Source organism: Stegodyphus dumicola, chromosome 5, assembly GCF_044657685.1.
Source record: "Stegodyphus dumicola isolate Sdum_Otavi_A_Nest chromosome 5, ASM4465768v1".
Taxonomy (NCBI): Eukaryota; Metazoa; Arthropoda; class Arachnida; order Araneae; family Eresidae; genus Stegodyphus; species Stegodyphus dumicola.
Window position 1 is genome coordinate 53,609,929 of NC_140772.1, and position 20,915 is coordinate 53,630,843.

Below are 20,915 nucleotides of genomic sequence, written 5' to 3' on the forward strand. Positions count from 1 at the left end.
TATATTTCTTATACTACCTTAAATAATGAATTTAGTGATATAATAATTTAGACATTTTAAATTAGCACATAAGACACCCTTTCACAGTTATGCATGATTTTGGTCTTCTGAAGAGCTTGTCATCTCAGAAAGAGGTGATATTTAATGTCAGTGTTTCATAAATGTTCTCAGAAGTACTAGTCATTTTAAGAGGTAGCCACTAAAAGAAGGCACAATGTAAGCCAATATACCTTCTGCAGCTGATATCTTTTTACAACCAACATTAGTTCATCATTTCCAAAAGTTCATTACCATTAAAGCTAGTATTTTAGCTCAGCTTATTGAATGCATGACTTGTTTGAGTCCACTTTTCAGCTGATACTATATAACCTTACAGTTATAACCTTTCAGCTGATACTATATAACCCCAAATGGAATTAAATTTCTAGGAATTGTACACAGCTTCTGAAATCATCAAATGTAATATGCTTAAATATAACCATACTATACAACACATTGCATTAAAATAGCTGTTGCCAAATGTTGTGGTCTTACTTTTCCTCACAAGAAAAAATAAGATTTTGCAAAAATCACCTATGAAGATATCTACGCTTTTTTAAATAATAACTATTCACTCATTATATCGCGTTAAGCATTTTGAACCCATGCTTTTATACAGTAATAGTAGTTCTGTAATTTAATATGAGGAAAAAGTACTTTTTGTGGCCCTTATTTCTTGAGCACAAATATATGTTTTTGTTAAATTTCTCTAAAACTGGTGGTGCTTTTGAAAACTAGATCATCAGGCACTGCTTGCTGTATCTAATTTGCCTTTTTTTATCTTATTAACTACTACAAGAAGTGTGCGATTCGAGTTTCTCTGGAATAAATGGAAACTGTACTTTGATTAGTATGCACTTCAGTCATTGAAGAAAAAATTTTAAAGTACACATTAGTTTTTTTTTTTTTTCTGATAGTGTTTCCACATTAGTTTTCTTAATTCAAATGAAACCTGTCGGAGAAAGGAATACAACCAGCATTAAGAAATCTGTTGATAATCTTTCAGTTTTCAATTTAACTCTAAAATACGGAGGTTTATAACAGTTATAAACAATCATCATCACATTTACACATAAAACACATCGACTGCCAAGTTCCGAAAACCTGGCAATTTTCGAACTGAGAGAGAATTCGTTATGTAGTAGGTGTCACTTAATGCTATCGCAGTTCACGTTATAATTCGGATATTGTTATTGAATTGCGGAACTCCTGCCCATCTGCATATCAATAAGGAAAATGTATCCCTTATCATGCTCATTCAGTTAATGTCATTAAAATATCACAGAATGATTTTTTTAAACTAAAATAAAACTCCAAAGGGTAAAAATAGAGTAAAAATCTGCCATATGACAGAGACGTGTTGCCGAACAGCTTAATTTTGATTTACAGCAACTGGCTGCACTGCACTACACAGAATTAATAAATAAGGAAGTGGAATTCTAGATAATGCTAAAATATCTCTTTGCTTGTTTTGAGCTTCATAATTTTTATGAATACAATCAAGCACCATTATGGAGAACTTCAAAGGACTGGAAATTAGGTTTCCTGTACCTGATCTGATAGGAAAAATGGATTATTTCACAACAATGTAAAAACTCAATAATGAATAAAGAAAAAAATTGATTACCATCCTCACATCTACCAAAAGAAGTGAATAATAAATATAATTTTTAATACCTGGCTGGCAAATTCATTTGCCTCTGCCTGAAGCATTTGTCCAGATATTACCAAATTACATATTCTTTGAATGGAGAACCATTTTAGAAATGCAGTGAAAGGTCGTGAAAGAAACAGTGAAAGGTCGTGTGACCATTTTACGCTGCATTAATATGTACGATTAAAAAATAATAATAAATAAAAAATAAAACAGTTATCAGAAAGAGCCAATCCCCGATACTTTGAAACAGTGAATGCACCAGTGAACTATAATCATAATTCAAAGCCATGAATGATGTCAGTAATTTTTAATAAATGGCTTTTGAAATGGGCTAACAGATTGAAGAAGATCCTTTCTAAGGAGAAACTCACAGCATTTAACATGAATACCACTCTTAAATATATGAAAGTAGTATACTTACCAGAAAATATCACAGCCATGTTATCAATGGGCTTATCAGACTGATGAAAAAACATAAATTGCTAGTGTCAGAGTCCTTTATACCATGGATGCACAAATGAATTAATTAGCTAGGAAAACTAATCTTTGCATTTGCTAAATATGTTTTGGAACAATGTTCCTACAGACTTCCAAAGTAGTATCAGTGACAGAAAAAGATACCTTCTGACCGTTTCCCGAAGATAAAATTAAATTCATTTATGAGTACATAAATGGCCAAATTATTTCCAGGAACATTACGAATATGATAGTTAACAAATGAACTTTTATGTAACAATAACAGACAATCAAATATTAATGGCTTTTCTCCTAATTAAAATGCTGTGAAAATAAATATTTCCATGTTTCCAGTTATATCTGTTAAATTTCATCAATATTTTGAAGCATTTTCTTTTCATCGCTTAATATCATCAAAATAACTCTGGACAAGCATTATTACACAAAGCAATGCCTACCGTTGTAGTTACAATATTGTGCATCATTTATAAGCTTTAACTGCAAACATGGCTGTTAAACTTGAAATATGCACAAATGGGAGGTTCTCACTTGGAAACTGGGAATTTCTGAATTTTCATGCTGATGGAGGGACCACCACTCCAAAAAGAATTAGTTAAAAAAAAAATCCCAAAGTAGGGAAGGAAAGCTTTTATTTATCAAAGCAATTTTTATGAAAATAAAAATAATAAACATGCATACTGTTGTGCCAATAAACTTAATGAACCATATATTGATGTAAAACAAAATTAAATACAAAGATAAACTGATTAAACATTTGTTGAATCTCTATAAAAAGCTCTCTAAATGTTTACAGTAGTTAAAGAGAATTCAGATCAAATAAAATTTAATACAGTCAAAAGTCCATAATCTGGAATGATCTATAATCTGGACCTCAAAGCTACAAACTTTCTGCGCATGCGTAAACACATAATACCTTTACACATGCGCATAATATGTTTACGCATGCGCACTTAATGTATAACAAACGGTATAAGCTTAGCTAAAATTATCTAATTATCTATTTCAGTTAATGTTGCAGATTGCGTTGTTCCTTAATCTTCTAATTGGATCCGGCTTATTATTTTTTGCAGACTGTTAGAGCAATTTTATAAAAGTAAGCTAGAACTTTCGATTGTATCAGATAGAATTTCCGATGCTGAAGCTCCCAAAGGATCTACAAAGCGAAAGTATGTTTCGATATCCATCAAACAAAAAGTGGAATTGCTGCAAAAAATGGATAAAGACATGAAGAAGGTGACAAGAATTTTTATAAAAATTCAGTAACAGAGTTATAACTTCAATTTTCATCCATCTATATTTTAACTCTCATTCCTTTAACCCAGGTTCACATACTTTTTTTGTTGTTGTTTTAGTTGTGCACTTGTGTGCAAAATAAAAAAACTGCACATTATGCCAAGCTTTTGTGCAAAATTAAGAGAATATGCCCATTATGCCATATTTCTGAAAACCTAATGAACAGGTTTAATGAAATTTGGTGTGAATATATATTTATAAAAGAGAAAGAGATTACAATTCAGAAGTCATTTTATATACGCATGATTATCAGTAAAGCTCATAGTGCATGGATGTCCAAAATCCATACTGTAATACTGAACTGAAAATGAGTCTAATATAGGGTATACACACCTCCTCACAGACAGACAGGTCAAGCACCATGATGGCCTATTGAACAGGAGGCAGATGAGAAGTCCCTGTGGCAGTTGATCGCACTCCTGCAGCAAGGCTATATTCACCTCAGAATGGTTCTCGGAGGGGGATGACAAGATAAAGTTCCCTCTTAAGAGAGTACTAGACATGCTCTATAAGGTTAAGGTCATGAGATCTGGCTAGCCAATTCATGTGGCAAATATCTTCACTTTTCAGCTAATCACTGGCCAGCTGAGCTCTATGTGGATGAGCATTATCATCCATTAACAAGAATACAGGACCCTGAAACTGTGCTCCTGGAAAGTTAAACATAGGGCTCTAAGATCTACTTTGTATAGCTTATGGCAGTCAGGAAAGCTCTGTCAAACACATACACAGGGGTGTACGGCTGTCCAACATAATGCCTTCCCAAACTATTACACCTTCACCACCATAATGATCCTTTTCCTTGATGAGGGAGGGATGGTTTCATGAACCAGACTCTCTTCAGATACAAGTATGCTGAGAACCAGTGTCCACTAAGAATCTCAACTCATCCATAAAAAACACAATGCTTCACTGAAGTTTGGTTCAAGGCATTGTCTGCACTGTGCTAAACTTGCTATCGTGTGTGCTGCAGTGAGCGGGATGCAAACGTTGGGTTTTCTGGCATACAGCCCTATCTCATGAAGCCTTTGGGCAACTGTAGACCATGAAACTCAGTTTTAGTGCCAGCTTAACGCTCATGTGAGAGCTGTGAAGATGTAGCAGTCCTACATCACCATGCTGAAAGTGTCAAATAATGATACTCGTTCAATGTTGTGAATCCTGGTTGACCTTGCCCAGGTCTGCTCAGCATGAATCCAGTGCTTCAGGACACTGGATCTTCCTGAAGCTTCCACATGGTGCAAATGACAATGAGCATTATGTTGAGCTTTGTAGCCACCCTGTGCTTGTGGATGGCCTGCCTCCAATCTACCAATAATTCTGCATATTATTCCATCATCAATACGTTCGTGGCTACTTATTTTATCTCATACCTAATCAAATTTACTCAATTCTTTTGAGAAACATGATGAATGTTGCGAAGGCGTACGAGCACACAATTCATCCAAAATCCTCCATGTGCACATACTCCTCCTCAATCACAGCTCGGCAGATATGCTCGTAAAATTTACTCGATTCTTCTGAGAAACATGCCAAATGTCACGAAGGAGTACGAGCACACCAATTGCCAAAAACCCTCCATGTGCACATATCTCCTCCATAATCACAGCTCCGCAGACAAGCACATGTAGGGTTACACATTAGACTTAGACACATTAGAATTATTAGCCATTAGACACATTAGAATATTTGTGTAATTCTTCGGCACTATAATTAGTACCTTTGGTTTAATACTTTTTGTAAATAAAGACATAATTTTCAAATTATCTTAATTTTGTAAACAAGTGTATTATGAAAGCACTGAATTTAACCACACAAGAAGTGTTGGTAGCTATGGAACAGTAATTAAAGAATTTTTTTTAATTCTGCAATAATTATGATGGATTTAAAACTTTGATTCAGAGATACCATTTCTATTTTCATTATCTATTTTCTAAGCTATATAATTTACTTTGTATTATATTTTCAGATTATTGCACGCAATTCTTTCCTCTTATGGGACAATGGAATAATCAGCATTACTTTTCAAGCAGCTTAAGATGGAAGTTCATGTAAAGACACAAATATAAGTGGAAACATATATGCATTAGAAAACTACTGCTTAATACAGAGCTTAGTACTGATTATTTTATATCCATCTGAAAGCTGGAACAATAGTTAAAACAAATAATATATGTTTAAAAAAAACATAAATAATTACTCCTTTGAAGTATGACAGTGTTTCTTTAAAGGAGAGAAAGATATGAAACAAAGTGAAAGATATAAAAGAATGATGGACTGATAATTTCTCTTTAAAGGTTTCACTTGATATAGGAACCTATCTGTGACGAAAATGAAAAATGTACAAGTGTGCATTTTTTGCTTTGTTTCCAGTAGAAAATCGTTGTTTGATTTTAGACAGCATATACATCACTTAAATAGAGATTCATGCCTAGGTAGAAGATGACATATATTTATAATTTAGCAATATATGTATTACATCTGCACTGCTTAGCAACACAATGAATTCAGATGAAATGTAAATATGTATTAATTGATATGTATTGTATGATGTACAAAATATAAGTTGAAAAAAAATCAAGATGACATTGGAAGAACTGAGCTTTAATTCTTATAAAACATATAACAGTGCACTGTACAAAAAATACATATTTTAGGGTCTAATGAGAAAGAGGATTATGATTGTTAAATTTATTATAAAGGAAACAAATTTTGTGTACTACTTTTTTGGTTTCAGAATTATGCTTACTGTACACGAAGCACACTAAAAGCTCCTATGTACACATAACATAAAAGCATTCACTACATATACAAATTTATTACAAACAGCATTCACAACATTCTTCTTATACCTAATGAAATCAGTTTATTGGTCTCACAATTTGAAGAATCAAGCCTCTTTGCTAAACTGATAGCAAAGTTTTATTCAACTTTGTTATTTTTTTACATAAGGACAATGTTTCAGCAAAACATCAAATACTGAATGTTTTAATTAGCATAGATGTCAACAAAGTATCACTTGGTTGTGTGTTAAATACAAAGCCATAAGGACAATCCCAACTGACTGTATATAACATAATATGGGGAAATAAAAAATAAATCATGACTCTTTTCTGTCTTTTCATTTGATTATACTTCATAGCACATAAAACGTTTTAGACTGTTTATATATTTCCACAATAAATTCATGAAATAAAATTTGTGTAACATTAACAACAGAAATTAAAATTCAGACATGATTATATATTTACACCAGTATGAAAAATCCAATATTGTTCACTTTCATAATTATGAGGTATAACAATGTTAAATAGAAAAGCTTTATAGTAAACATTATCCAATTGAATGTATGCAAATAGCATACTGTCTGGAGATGAATTTCAAGCAGGCTCGATATGTTCATGGAGTTCAAGTAATCACAAAGTCACACCACAGTAGTAACATAAATATCACACGACAAAATTTAAATATTTAAATCAGCATCAAGCATACTGCAAAATAATATTTACTTATAAAAAAGCTAAACTGCATTATTCATTTTGAGCCTTTTTTATAGGGGAATAATTCCTTTATAAAATTTTTAATGTGGTAAAAAAAGCTAAATTTTCATTATTAGAAATTATTATTTAATAAAAATAACATTTGATTCAAGAGCTAAAACATAATTTCCCTCAGCATCACAATTCACAAAATTTGGACCTCTTTGTTAGGATACACTTTGCCATTGGTGTTTAAAACTGGAAAGATGGCCAAAAAAAATTTAACAACAATCTTTTTCCTGATTATTTTTCATCACTTGAAATTGCAGCTAAGATCTTGAAGGATAAAAAATAAGTTCACATATGTATACATATATATATATATAAAGACTTGGAATGAAATTCTTTTCATGAAAAAAAAGGAAACCTTACAAAACAACAATTATCCACCAATGCACAGCCAAATGACAAGCCAGGGTTAGGACACAATGTTCCGCCTCTTCTACCAACTGAGGAATAACGGACAGGTGCTACTGTGTGTGATGCTATAGATCTCCACAGAAGGCATCAAATAATTGTTAATATAAAAAAAGAAGTCATGCTTGGTTGGATGCTGGTTGTAATAAGCTACTCACATCCCAAAGCTTAAAAAAAAAAAATAATTATACAATCAATATCCAAAAATAATGAAAATAATAATAAATTTAACTAAATCCAGGTTTAATACATTTAGTCATTTCTTCGAAAATATATTTTCAATATCATAATAATTTAGTTTTACACTAAAGATTCATCTATAAAGACAAAGCACATTATACAATAACAGCCTTAACAGTAATTACTGGGTTATTTGGAAATCATTTTGTTTTTCCATAATGTTACTGTAGCAATGCATAGATTATTTTAATATTATCCAAAATTTTTGTTTGTTCATTTTTTTAACTTATTTTTGAAAAAGCATTGTGGCTACTGACATATAAGTATGCATTTTAAATAAGGCTTATCAAAATTGAAGAATATTTACATAGATATTTTATATTAAAGGATGGAAAATAATTTTTATCACATTTTACTTTTTTTTTCTTTGCAAAAATAAAAGAGCTGCATATGCATATTAAAAAATATTCCTGCTCTGTATTCTGATAATGAACTAATAAAGTACACATGGCAGAAATAATATGGAAAATTATGTTCAAGTGATTTTACAGTTCAAAATCCACCTTAAACTAAGACTGATTATGACAAATAAAAAGCACCGATTGAAGCTGATTGTAACATAACTGTATGTGAACTTGCTGAGAGTCTACAAATTCAATAAAACCACTGATGATCATTAGAGAAAGCTTAGTTATGACAGAAAGCTTGATGTTTAGATCCTACATGAACTTAAAGAAATTCATATCAGCATGATAATGTATCAGCACATATGATTTCCTTTTAAAACATAATCAAAATGATCCATTTTTGTAACAACTGATAAATGATGAAGATCATTGACGAAGCCTAGTAAGATACAGATACATATAAGACTGATATTCATAAAAAAAAAAAATCAAAATTACACTAACAGTTTATTGATACAAGAGAACAATTTATTTTGAGCTTTAACTAAGGAATGAAAGAATTTCAATATGAACTGTCTATATATAACAAAACTGAAAGATGCTCTGCAACAGAAATGACCAGAACTGGTGATTCACAAAACCACAGTGTTCTATCAAGACAATTAAAAAAAAAAAAAAAAAAAAAAATGATCTACAGTCACTCATCAAAAACTACTGAGATGTGCTAAAACATCCACCATAAAGCCCTGACACTGCACTTCCAGGCTATCATTTGTTATATCTCTGCAAAATTCTTTAACAGGTAAAACCTTCACTTCAGATAACTGAAAAATACCATTTGGAATTTTTTTTTTCATTAATTAATTTCTTTAAAAACAATACAGGGTGACATTTGGTGGCAACAATCTGAAAAGTGATATAAAAATAAAAAGATATTTTTAATATAAATAATAACTGCTTTAAATTAATACCTGTAAAGATGCAGAAAAACAGAAAATTAAATTTTTTTGTCTTAAAAATTAAGATTCAATTTTCTTTTAATGAAATATTTCCTATGTTTATTCATATTTAATAGTTTTTAAATTTTTAAAGTTTTTTTCTTATGACCATCCCCTCATTGGTACAGTCACTGCCCAGTTTTCAATTATTATTATTTTTTTTTTAAGATTATTTTTCCATCTTCCTTTTTTTGCGCAAAGTTATAAAAACTAAAGTAAATAATGGAGGGCTATCAGGGACCTTTGGGAAAAGGACCACTTTCTCAGGGAAACTGGTTTATATTTATCTTACACACGGGGAAAACCATGAAAAACTAGACATCCAGTCTGTTTGCCTAGATTCGAATCCAGGATATACTAACAGTATTTATAAATCTTAATCACATGCCCAATGGTGAGACCATGTAAGACCATAACCATCAAACACATGAATATAAATATATATATGAATAAATAAAACAGTAAAAAGCAGTTCAAAACCTAATCCAATTGTGTTCTGAAAAGTAGCAACAAATGGTGGTAATGCAAAACAAATTTAAAATATGTTTAAAATTAATAGAAATAGATTGTGTTTATGTATTAACACAACCAAATTGGAACAGTTTGACTTTTTTTTTTTTTTTTTTTTTTTTTTTTTGCAATGGGAAAAGTATAAGTTACTTATTGGGTGGTAGCTGGCAATCTTTATAAAGAGATTCTGAACTGTTGATATTTATTGCTATTTGAAAAACACCACCAACATATAAAAATAAACAAGCTTTAACAATTTAAAATACAAATTGAAATTACTTAAATAAAGACCATACCACACTTTTAAAAGTAAAATCCATTCTTTGCAAACTTCTTGTATAATTGTTTGCACTGTTCTCGCTATTTTTGCCAAATAAAGAACTGCACATGCTGTCCACTAAATTATTTGATCATTGCTCCCTTTACCAATTTTTTTTGACAAAATACTGTATTCCTACAAAAATGTTACTGCAGTTTCTTCCATAGCTGGCAATTCTACAAATGCATACTTTAAGATTGAGTTAAGGCAAAAAATATCACAATTTGTCTATAAAAACCATTGGAACTTAGAATACAACACAAGGAATGCATATGAAAATGGTGAAATTGCTTGACTGAAGAACTATTATGAGCACAGTTGTCTGGAGAATGGTTATGCACATGATTACCAGAGTCTGGTATATTCTAAAAATTTGCTGTCTCTACAACTAAATTGGTTGTGATAATATGTAAGGTACTACATAGATTATGGATATTTCTACATTATATGCATTCTTATAAGAGTGAAATCATTTAATACTCCACATATAATTTGATTTTCTTGTTAATATTAACCTAACAACACAGCTGCAAGTTCTTTATAACAAAATTCATTCTGCATATTATGTACTTTAGAATTTTAGAAGTTACGCTTCATGCATAGTAGTGATATATAAAAATAAACATAAGTAGTCAAGAAATAAAATTCTAAAAACATTTTAGAACATATGAATTTTAGAACATATGAATACACATTATATTTCAGCAACTGCTTCATTCAGAAAATACATGAATTATTGTCAAAACAAAAATATAGATAATTCACTTAAGTATGCATGTGCAATATGTTACCTTTATTACTTTATCTGCTCCAACCGTTAATAAATGAGAGCGAGTTTCATCCAAATGCATATGAAGAATACTGTGGCGAGCATCATGAAAAGAAGCTAGAGAAACTCGACTGATGGAAATAAAAACAAGATACGTTATACAGTGAAATTTTATAATAAAAAATGAAGAAATTTTTACAGAATTAAAAATAATATTTACTCAGCATCTGTTATGACTGTGTAGCATTCATCACATACTCGAACATCAAATTCATAACCCATTATTGGTATTTTACTTTGGTTGCTACTACATTTATCACATACAGCTTTTCCACATTTTCTACAATGATGCTGTAAAAGTATTTAAAATTAAGACATATACATTCATATTTCAAATTGCATACCACATACATAAAATAATATTTAAATAAGCAACTTTTGAATAAAGGTGGCTAATATTTGATGATTTTAACTCTCACGAAATGAAACATTGGAGTTTTGATTTCCATTTTTCAAGTTTATGATATTGCCATACTATAATATTAAAGATGTTCAACATTTAAAATCACATTTTGGAAAACTACATGGTAGTACAAGCTTGTATGTTATTACAACAACATACTTTATATAGAAATTTAATTACTGCTAATTTTCAATAAAAAATCAGTATTTTCATTATGTATCTTTACATCTTTATAATGTCATGAAAATTAAATTTTTCTAAAAGGGTTCTACAGTAAAGAAAATATATTAATCCAAGAGTATTATCTAAATTCTTGAAGTGTAGGAAACTATATCTTGCTGAGCAAATATAAATTTTGGGAGGGGTAAAAAGGCAGAGCAAAATTAAATGCCATGAAAAATTTATAGGGCAGAAAATTACGAGTTCATACAGTGATATTAATCATGTGGGCTTTTTTCCCCTCCCCTTTTTTTAAGTTATAGCAGTTTTTACATTTTTTATAATAAAATAAATATAAAATTGTATGCTGAACACTTCCAATTACAATTTAACATCCTGAAATGTTATCCATTAGAGATTCAAAAAGTTTTTTAAAAAATTTAATGTACATACATGTAATATGATTAAACACACAGAAACATATTAATTTTTATATAATACTTGTAAGATTTTTAGAGTAAAATATAAAAATCATACATATATATAAATTTTTATATAAAAATTATAAGATTAAAAAAATTGCAAATTTCAATTTAACATCCGAAATTATTTCAATCTAGGCAGTTATAACAGGCCTCCTAGTTTAAATAATAGTTCTCCATTAAAAAAAAATAAATAAATAAAAATAGATTGCAAAATATTATATTTAAAATGAGCTTTCAAAGCAGTAAAGCCAAATGGTCAGAGGGAAAAAAACTGCTATATTATTTCGTTGTAAATTAACAACGATTTGTGCACTTGTTTTAGAAAGAAATGACTTATTTTTTCAAGAACATTTATTTTACTAGATGCATTTATGCATGAAGCAACAAATATGTCCTTCAAGTGACAATACAGTATTTATTACTTTGACAGAACATGAAATCTGCAAAGCGAAAAGAATAAATATCTCAAAGAGATTTTCCCCTTTCAGATGTAAAGAAAGAAAAAGAAGGGGTTGAAAGAAAAAATTCTGTGAAATACAGACACTCTGAGCAAAAGGATGCTGGCATACAAGACAGAGATCTTTTTCAGGCACAATTTTTTTTTTTTTTTTTTTTGACAGAATTGAAGGTTGATTTCTTTTATTGGCAGAAATGAAGGTTGATGTTTTTTGTTGGCAGAATTGAAGGTTAATTTTCTTTCAAGATTCTTTTACTAAACTGATCAAAGATTATATTGAAAACATAGTCAGAGAATTATTAATCTTCTTTTTACAAGACAGCCTTTAAAAGAAACAGTGCCAGTTTTTCTGGGAGGAAGGTGTGATAAAATTCCAGCTACAGAAGTAACTTTGAAATAAAAGGAGTTGAACTCTACCAACTAATAAAAAAAAAATACAGCAATTTTAAAGAAAGTTCATTTTCTTTAAAAATATGAATGGCACAACAAGAATAAATGACTGAAAACAAAAGATAAATGAAAATACACTTTACAGTAGATGCCTGTATATGTTTTGGAAAACATGTGATTCACGAACTTTTAACATTTAGCTTGAAAATATTAAGCATTTATTATATATAGTGATAAAAATGTGAAAAAAAAAAAAAAAAAAAAAAAAAAAAAAAAAAAAACTATAATGCTGCTAACGGGCAGCAACTTCAGTTCAAGACAAATTCAGCTTAGATTAGAATACATTCTAAACATCTATTTAAATTACTTCACCTGTCTTATTCCAATGACTTTTTGATCAACCATTGCTTTAATATTCCAAAAGAAAGGCTTTGAACACCGTTGGCAGTAATCACTATCAGCCCATTCAGGAGTCTTTAAAATAAAAAATAAAAAAAGTAAATATTTGTGCTAAATGTTTAATGAATAACATGGAAATTTTATACGTGTGCATTTTCTGCATGCCATTTTACCAAATTTAAATTGATGATCTATAATCTGGAAAAACCCCTAATCTGGAATTGCCGAAGTCCCGACGAGTTCGGATTATGGACTTTGTACTGTACTTGTTTTATTATCCATTTAAAATTTTGTAAACGAATTTTTGATTAACAAACTCAACGATATCAAAGCGAGCAATGACAACACTGCATGGAAAAAACATTTTTATCTCCAGCGCACGAGACTGAGTCTCAGAAAGTCTAAAGATATGCTCTTTTTAAATTATTTTGTGAAGCGAATTGAATTTTATGGTTTAAGTATGAAGAACGTGAAATTGTAAAATAAAATTGTTGAAAAAAAGGCCCCTTTAAGCATAATATAAAATCTGAAAACTTTCAGATTTTTTTTCTTATTATTTAAAACTTTGAATAAATTTTTAATTAAAAAAATCTCAATTATTGGATTAGTGAAAATATAATTTAATCAAATTAAGATGTGCATAGAAAACTAAATAATAATGACAATCTGTCTTACTTTTGTTACATACCATTTTTCAAGTGATTTTGGTTATACCGTGTTATGTGTTCTTGGCAATAATTATCTGGCACCAAGAAACAAAATATGAAAAGGTACCAAAAGTTAGATAAAGTAATTCAAAAAACTCATTTAATTTATTTACTTTAAAATTTCATTTATTTATTTACTTCATAAGAATTGCATGCTATACAAAAGGAAAACACGAAAAAAAATTATCATAAATTATAATTTTTTTTATATTGCATGTAATTATGCCAAACTGAAAAAACATGTTGAAACTGTTATGTGAACAATTTACTGTTGATGACATTTGTTATAGAGGAAGTAAGTATTTTTTAAAAACAATTAAAAACAGAACTTCAAAAAATTAAAATGGAAATAATTATAGCTAAGGTTACCAAGAACTCCATAATATTCATGAATTGCTGAAAAAAACAATCAGTGTAATACTTAGATAATGGTTACTTAAATATTAATGGATATGTTTTGTTATCACTGGCATCAAAAAAATATTGCTGATACATGATCTGGTATAATTAATCAGTACCAAGTTTTTCAATAGCTTGACATGGTAGCAGTTTAAAAATAATTCAAAATCTGAAATACAAGATTTTCATCAGATTAGAAAATTGCATGCTATAATTATTCATAAAACATTTCATGAAAAATGGACTACGATTTTAAAACAACGAAGTGTTGCTTTTATGTAATTATTTGGATGTCATATATAAGGAATAAAATTCAGAAATTTTATGTCTTTTCATAGTAAACAATACGTACTTGTTTTCTTAACTAAAAGCTAACTTTTCATCAAGCTTTCATAGATTATTCTTAACCAATAATCTATGAAAAGAAAATACAACCAAAGAGGTTAATTTTAAATTATCTGAACAAAATTTTGTAACTTTTTTTTCAAAATAGCAGTAATTTTTACATTATTTTAAGTCTCTCTCTCTTCACAGAAAGCATTTAAATTATTCTCTGATGAGTAATTTCTTAAAAAAAAAAAAAAAAAAAAAAAAAAAAAAAAAATTACACAGCTGAGTATACAAATAAATATGTAAACATTTTCTAATAACGTGATGAATTAACTAATGTATGCAAAAAAAAAAGGGGGGAACTTTTCATTTTGACATTTAATAACTGGTTGCTACAGAAGAAAAATTTTGTAAACAAACTTGGCAATAACTATGAACTTCAGCTTTTAAAACAAAACACATTCTAATCTAACCAAAGAGCATGATTTGTGTGTATCCAGGATAATGAAAAGAAACAAACTTATTTGAAACTAGAATTTTAAAAAAATATCTAGTGGAGTTCCCACCCATCCCCCAATTTAAAATATTTTTGCAAAGAGAAGATTAGCATCTATCAACTCATAAAAAAAAGAAAGCTATCACTAAAATAAACGTAACATAGCAGAATAAAAGACTATTTGTTATCATTCTCAAAGTCAGAAATTAATTATTTTCCTTAGTTTTTTCACTAATTCATTAGATCAAAAATAATATGTACACAGAAAAGAATACATGTTTCAACAAGCAAAACCATTACCTACTATTGCATCAAAAGTATGCAGAGTGTCAACTAACCTGGTCAACATGAAATGCTGTCCACTCAAGGGGTGTTGTCTTCAATGATGAGACGAAGTTTGCACATGGTGCAAAAAATCAACAAGTGTGAATTTAAATATGGAACAGCAAATGTGAGTATCCCAGTCTACATGCACACTACCGAATGCTCAAGTCTTCCTATACCAAAATGACGATCTTGGGCGACATACATGATAAATGAATAGATAACATAAATGATAGATTCTCTGGCAGATGAAACTTTATGTAACTTTACTACCTTCACTGAATACTTCACTTCACTTTCCAAACATATTCCACAACTTAATGTGACACGATTATTAAAGTTCCCAGGCCATTTTTCAACAAAATAATGCTCCACCAAATAAACAGACCCAGTTTAAAAATTGAACTTTTCTAGGCCAGTCTACATGCACAAGCATGTTTTTGAGATAAAATCCTGCTTCTAAAATTTTGATGAATTCTTAGCCAATCAAGAAGCTATGAATATAAGCTCACTAATTTCTTTACTTTTATGTTATTTTTTTAAATGGCTGGAACATTCTGCAGTAACGATTATTTCCCTTACATGATACTTATTAATAATGATAAGTTATTGATAAATAATTTTGTTTCCTTACATAATACTACTATATTACACACATATTTTTTCATTAAGCATAATTTCTCATCTTTTTATTATTTGTATCTTAGACATAGTAAGATGAATTTATTCTTTAAATTTAACAGGGTTGCCACTCAAACAGGAGAATGAAATTCCCTGACTTTTCCAGGTTTTCCAGGTGTGTTTCAAGAAAATTCCAGTCTATCCGCGTAATGTACGTTGGCTGTGCTAAGAGGTAAATTAATTATGGTATTACTTGCATTGTGTAGCAAACTCACTTAATTATTCAATAAATCCCAGAGGACATTTATTCTTAATTATTCTTGGTATACTTTGTTTGATAATTTTGTTTAGTTTTCCACTTAAGAAACTTAATAAAATTTAAGATATATATATTGGATAACAAATGTATGTTTTATTTAATTATTACTCATGATCATCACCAGTTCAACACGAGGCTAATCCGGTCCTTATAAATCACAACGCAATGCTAAATAGTTAGGTTAGATTTTAGGTAAATTTAATTTGCGTGAGGTATGTTCTTAAAACCTTAACACTTGAAAACACAAATATAATTATAATAGTTGTTGTTTTCTCCACTGAAGATTGAGATTAGAATCTTCCCAATCTGGAATAAAATAAGGCTTTTTTTGCAGACATTCTGCAGCTAAACGAAAGAAAGAAATCTATTTTAATATATTGAGGTATTTTATATTTATTTTGCAGCATACATAAGGAAAAAACATGTGCATTAAATTTCGTGATGGTATGTCATCATACTGCTATAATTAATTTCAGGATTATGCCAGAGAAAATTTCCTGAAATTTGAAAACATTATTTACTAATAATAAATAAATTTAGAGGGAAGAAGCAACATTAAATTATATGAATAACATAAAAATAATTACTTAAAAATTGAATTAGAATAATCATCTTTATTTTAGCGAATATAGTTATATTACATGGCTAGCCTAGATGACTGATTACTATTTTTTTATTTTACTGCAAAATGGCAAGGTATTTATTAAAAAGAAAAAAAAAGGGTTAAAAAAGATTTTGCGGTAAAATTCTAGTATACGGTAAGGCTTTGGCACGATTTTGAAAATTGTCGCCAAGACCAAAATGACCCGTTTACTGCGCATCAAGATGTCGCCAAATCCCATTATTATTCTAACCAAAGAACGTCTATGTAAAGAAGAAAAGGTTCCATACAAGTAAAATGCTATTACGCCGCTAGAATGCGGAGGGAAAATTTGCCAAGGGATTTGGCGACAGAACCTGGCGGTCAGAATTTCTCTCTCCGCGATGTGTACAGGAAATTGAGAAACACGTGTTAAGGAAGAAACGCTCTTTGACAAAAAGAAAACTACGAAAATCCGTTTTTAAATTATTGCGAAACATCCAAGAAGAAACGTTTTATCAAAGGACGTTTCTTCTTGGATTTTTCGCAATAATTTTAAAAACGGATTTTCGTAGTTTTTTTTTTCTCTCTGAAAATAACTAATCCATGAATTAATTTACTTGCGCCAAAAAATATTTTCTTTTCCTTTAGAGTTTAACCACTTGCGCTAAGACTAAACTTCACGGTTGCGGTGCCGTGCGCTACAATATAACAAGCGGTAAAGTGTCTCATTTACGCCGCTCCGCATCTGCGAGTGCAATCCAGAGCTGTAACTCGAGAAATAAACAATCTCGTTGTTAGGCGACATGTGCACCACGTTATTTTCATTTTTGCGATAAATGCTTATCGACGTGGTGTTCACGTCGCTCGCGGTTTGAGACAAAAGCATCTTGACGTGCATGGCACGTCTTTTTAGCGCAAGTGGTTAAAGAAATTTTAAACGATATTCATTTTATGAACTCTTGATAACGTGACCTTCGAACTTCGACACCGGTTTCGAGCTTTGGTGACAGATATATCAGACATGCACAGCTGTTTCCCTCTATGATGGAACGGAGCCACAGCCACGTCTGTTGCAGAGAGGTTTTCCTTCTTTACAATACATATTCTTTGATTCTAACCTCCATAGTACCATATACTAGGATTAAACCCATTTTGTTTTATACGAGAACAGGTACTTTCTTTAGTTCATGCACTGCACATGCGAGCCAGCTACCCGAATGACACTCATGTGATACATAATTCGCCAAAAAAGTTACCTCTTCCGACGTCGGCGCAAAAATCGCTTTTTTTGGCGGGATCGTTGTATGAACTTCCCTGACTTTTCCAGATTTTGACAAAAATACTTAAATTCCCTGACTTTTCCCTGAATATTTTGGTCAATTTTCGAATTCCCTGACTTTTCCCGGTTCTCCAGGTAGCGTGGCAACCCTGATTTAACCTCTGCAACCTACAGTTTTATTTGTTCAATAGTGTAGTCCAATATTAATTTTAAAATTCCCTCTGAGCTTTTATACCATTAATTATGTTATGAATTCAAAATATAAAAAATTATCTTTAATGATAATTTGATTTTAATTTCATTTATTAATAATTTTATAGTATTCTTCAAACACTTGTTCATATAAAGACTTCCTCTTATGAACATTCCAATTAAACATGTATTTTCCTTTCTTGTAAAATGAGTAATTTTTCTTTCTGCAGAATCATTTTTGATATCATTTTAACTAATCCTCTTCTTCACTCATTATTGGTAGACAGACTAAAAAAAACTTTTTCATTCTCTTAGACAAGAATTTTTCATCATAAATTTTAAAACATCTAATTATTTCATTATGCCTTCCTTATTTATTCTCAATTCTGACTAGGAAAAAAAAGGGGGGATCCTGCAAGTTTACTTACATGAAATCTAGCAAAAGTGGAATATAAAATAATGTTTAATTCACAGTTTTCTATGCTACAGAAAAAAATGATAACTGAAAACCATTTTGCAAATAGCTACAAAATGCTATATAGTATATCTATAAGAGATAACCAAACAAGCTACATGAATACCTACTGATCAGAATTGATTTCTATACAAAAACACTTGGGGGGATAACTCTCAAGTTAAATATAAATACTATGCTTCAAAATAAAAGTTTAACTTTTAATTTAACCCTCACTAAATTTAACGCATAATTTATATTATTGTTACATGTATGGAATTTGAACTATATGTAATTTTTTTTTTTTTTTTCATAATGAATCTATTATTTTCAGGCAGTTTCATTTCTGCAATATTTTCAAACCAGACAAAGTGAAATCGAAATCTGAAATACAGATATTTTACACTAGATTTAAATATACGCCCTAAGTAAATGTATTTTAAAAGGCCCAACAAATAAAACTAAAAATAATCCTCACCTCTAACCTTTTCACTTGCATATTCCAAAATACTATGGTACTGTCTTCAGATCCAGAAATTAGTTGTTTTGATGCATTGGCAAAGCAAAGTGCTGTTACTTTATTGCTAGAGGAAACATACTATCAGGTAACATATAATTATAAATAATCAAAATGTAGCCACAACAAAATGTCATTAAACTTTTGAAACTACAGCTGCATATTATTAAAGAGCCATATTAAATGCTTAACAAAGAGTATACTTTTACAAGTAAAGCATACAGAAAATTTCTTAAAATAATTATATAATATATTTTTTAAACAGTTTGTTGTTGTTATTGCATGAATCATAAAAGTTTATTTTAATCACTGACAGGACAAAAATTTCTAAATGCAAGAGTTGAAAACTAAATCAATGCATTAGAATTAATAACTGACATATATACATTTCTTGTTCAGGCAGTTTAATCAGTACATTTTAAAATGAAAGAAAAACAATATCAAGAAGTTTAATTACATGTTTAAGCTATTAGTAACTATTTTTTCATAAATTAACTGTCAAAAATGTATAAATAAATAATTAAAATTGATAACAAAGTTTAAATTCTAAAGTGAAAAAGAGAAATTTTTCTCTGGTGCAATAATTTTAATACAATAAAATTATCCTTAAATATTCAATACATAGCAAATACAATTAAAATTATATCTCATAATTCATCTAGGATTACTTTTAACATTTTAATGACAGGATGCACGGATGACATTCTAAATAAAATTTACATTATCTACGAAGAATATGAAATGGCATTTTTATGAAAAGGAGCATTTTCTAAGCAAATGATTAAAAAAAAGATGTTTTACTCTTTTCAATTATTGTGGTTAATAAATGATATATAGATTTAAATCTTGAATGTGCATGCTTTGTAACAACCAATGCACTTTTTAAGGTTTACAAATTATTATTTCCCATTAAATTAAATATCATTATTTCCTATTAAATGGCAGCTGGCAATGCCTATCATAAAAATCAAACAGCATAACACACAAGCAGTTTGATAAATTTGCATAAATCAGAGCAACTAGGAAAACAAGTAACAATCATCATATAAAATCACTTCTTGCACTTTATTGAAGTTGATTTCTATCTTGCTGTATTTTATACCTATATTCAAATGTTAAATTTACTCTTTGCAAAAATGGTGATTGTAGGAATGATTAATTTAGTTATTATAGTATATTTTCGTAGTAATTTTATATAGTTGTACAGCAGACAGCAGTTAAACACACAGAAAAAACTATTTATCTAAAAGTTTCGATCAGCCCGGTTATTAAATCAGTATTATTATTTATAATCTTTTTAAAAGTCGGCCATCTTTTTTTATATGATTGCCATCTATCATGCGTGTTTTGATCAAAAGCAAATTCAAAGAATATTCCAATAATCTAGCTTGATTATTATTTTTACAACCTACATTTGTTAGCTGAGGAATATTCCTTTTATTTTCTAATCACAACATTTCCCCCTTTATTGGTGACAGATAACATTCCAAACACTGTTTATTACAAGAGATTAATCTTAAATTCTGTTTCGCCCAAGTTAATTCTTATGCATTCTGTATTTTTGGTTATGGTGCCAGGTAATTAATCATTAGTAAAATTTAATCTACATTAATTCAAACAAAATCCAATAGTATTCATGCTAGTTTCAAAATTTATAAGTTTGGCATAAAAGTATAAAATATTTATTTGGGGCATTATACTTTTTGTTGTATACCATAGTTTGGCATAAAAGTATA

General features: G+C 29.5%; 2 protein-coding genes across 11 annotated transcripts in view; one reads left to right on the forward strand and one right to left on the reverse strand.

The window, feature by feature from the left end:
* LOC118187403 (sodium/potassium-transporting ATPase subunit beta-1-like) overlaps positions 1-6,575 on the forward strand; it is a 121,245-nt gene extending 114,670 nt beyond the window's left edge. For all 3 annotated transcript variants that reach the window (XM_035357618.2, XM_085816665.1, XM_035357617.2), the window contains one exon: positions 5,436-6,575. In XM_035357618.2, coding sequence (XP_035213509.1) covers positions 5,436-5,504 — 69 coding nt within the window. In that variant the 3' untranslated portion in view covers positions 5,505-6,575. The remainder of the gene's footprint in view (positions 1-5,435) is intronic.
* Wdfy2 (WD repeat and FYVE domain containing 2) overlaps positions 6,050-20,915 on the reverse strand; it is a 53,727-nt gene continuing 38,861 nt past the window's right edge. For all 8 annotated transcript variants that reach the window (XM_035357615.2, XM_035357614.2, XM_035357611.2 and 5 more), the window contains 5 exons: positions 19,141-19,246; positions 12,932-13,033; positions 10,826-10,956; positions 10,628-10,736; positions 6,050-7,589 (listed from right to left, as the gene is read on the reverse strand). In XM_035357615.2, the coding sequence (XP_035213506.2) occupies positions 7,542-7,589; positions 10,628-10,736; positions 10,826-10,956; positions 12,932-13,033; positions 19,141-19,246 (496 nt within the window). In that variant the 3' untranslated portion in view covers positions 6,050-7,541. The remainder of the gene's footprint in view (positions 7,590-10,627; positions 10,737-10,825; positions 10,957-12,931; positions 13,034-19,140; positions 19,247-20,915) is intronic.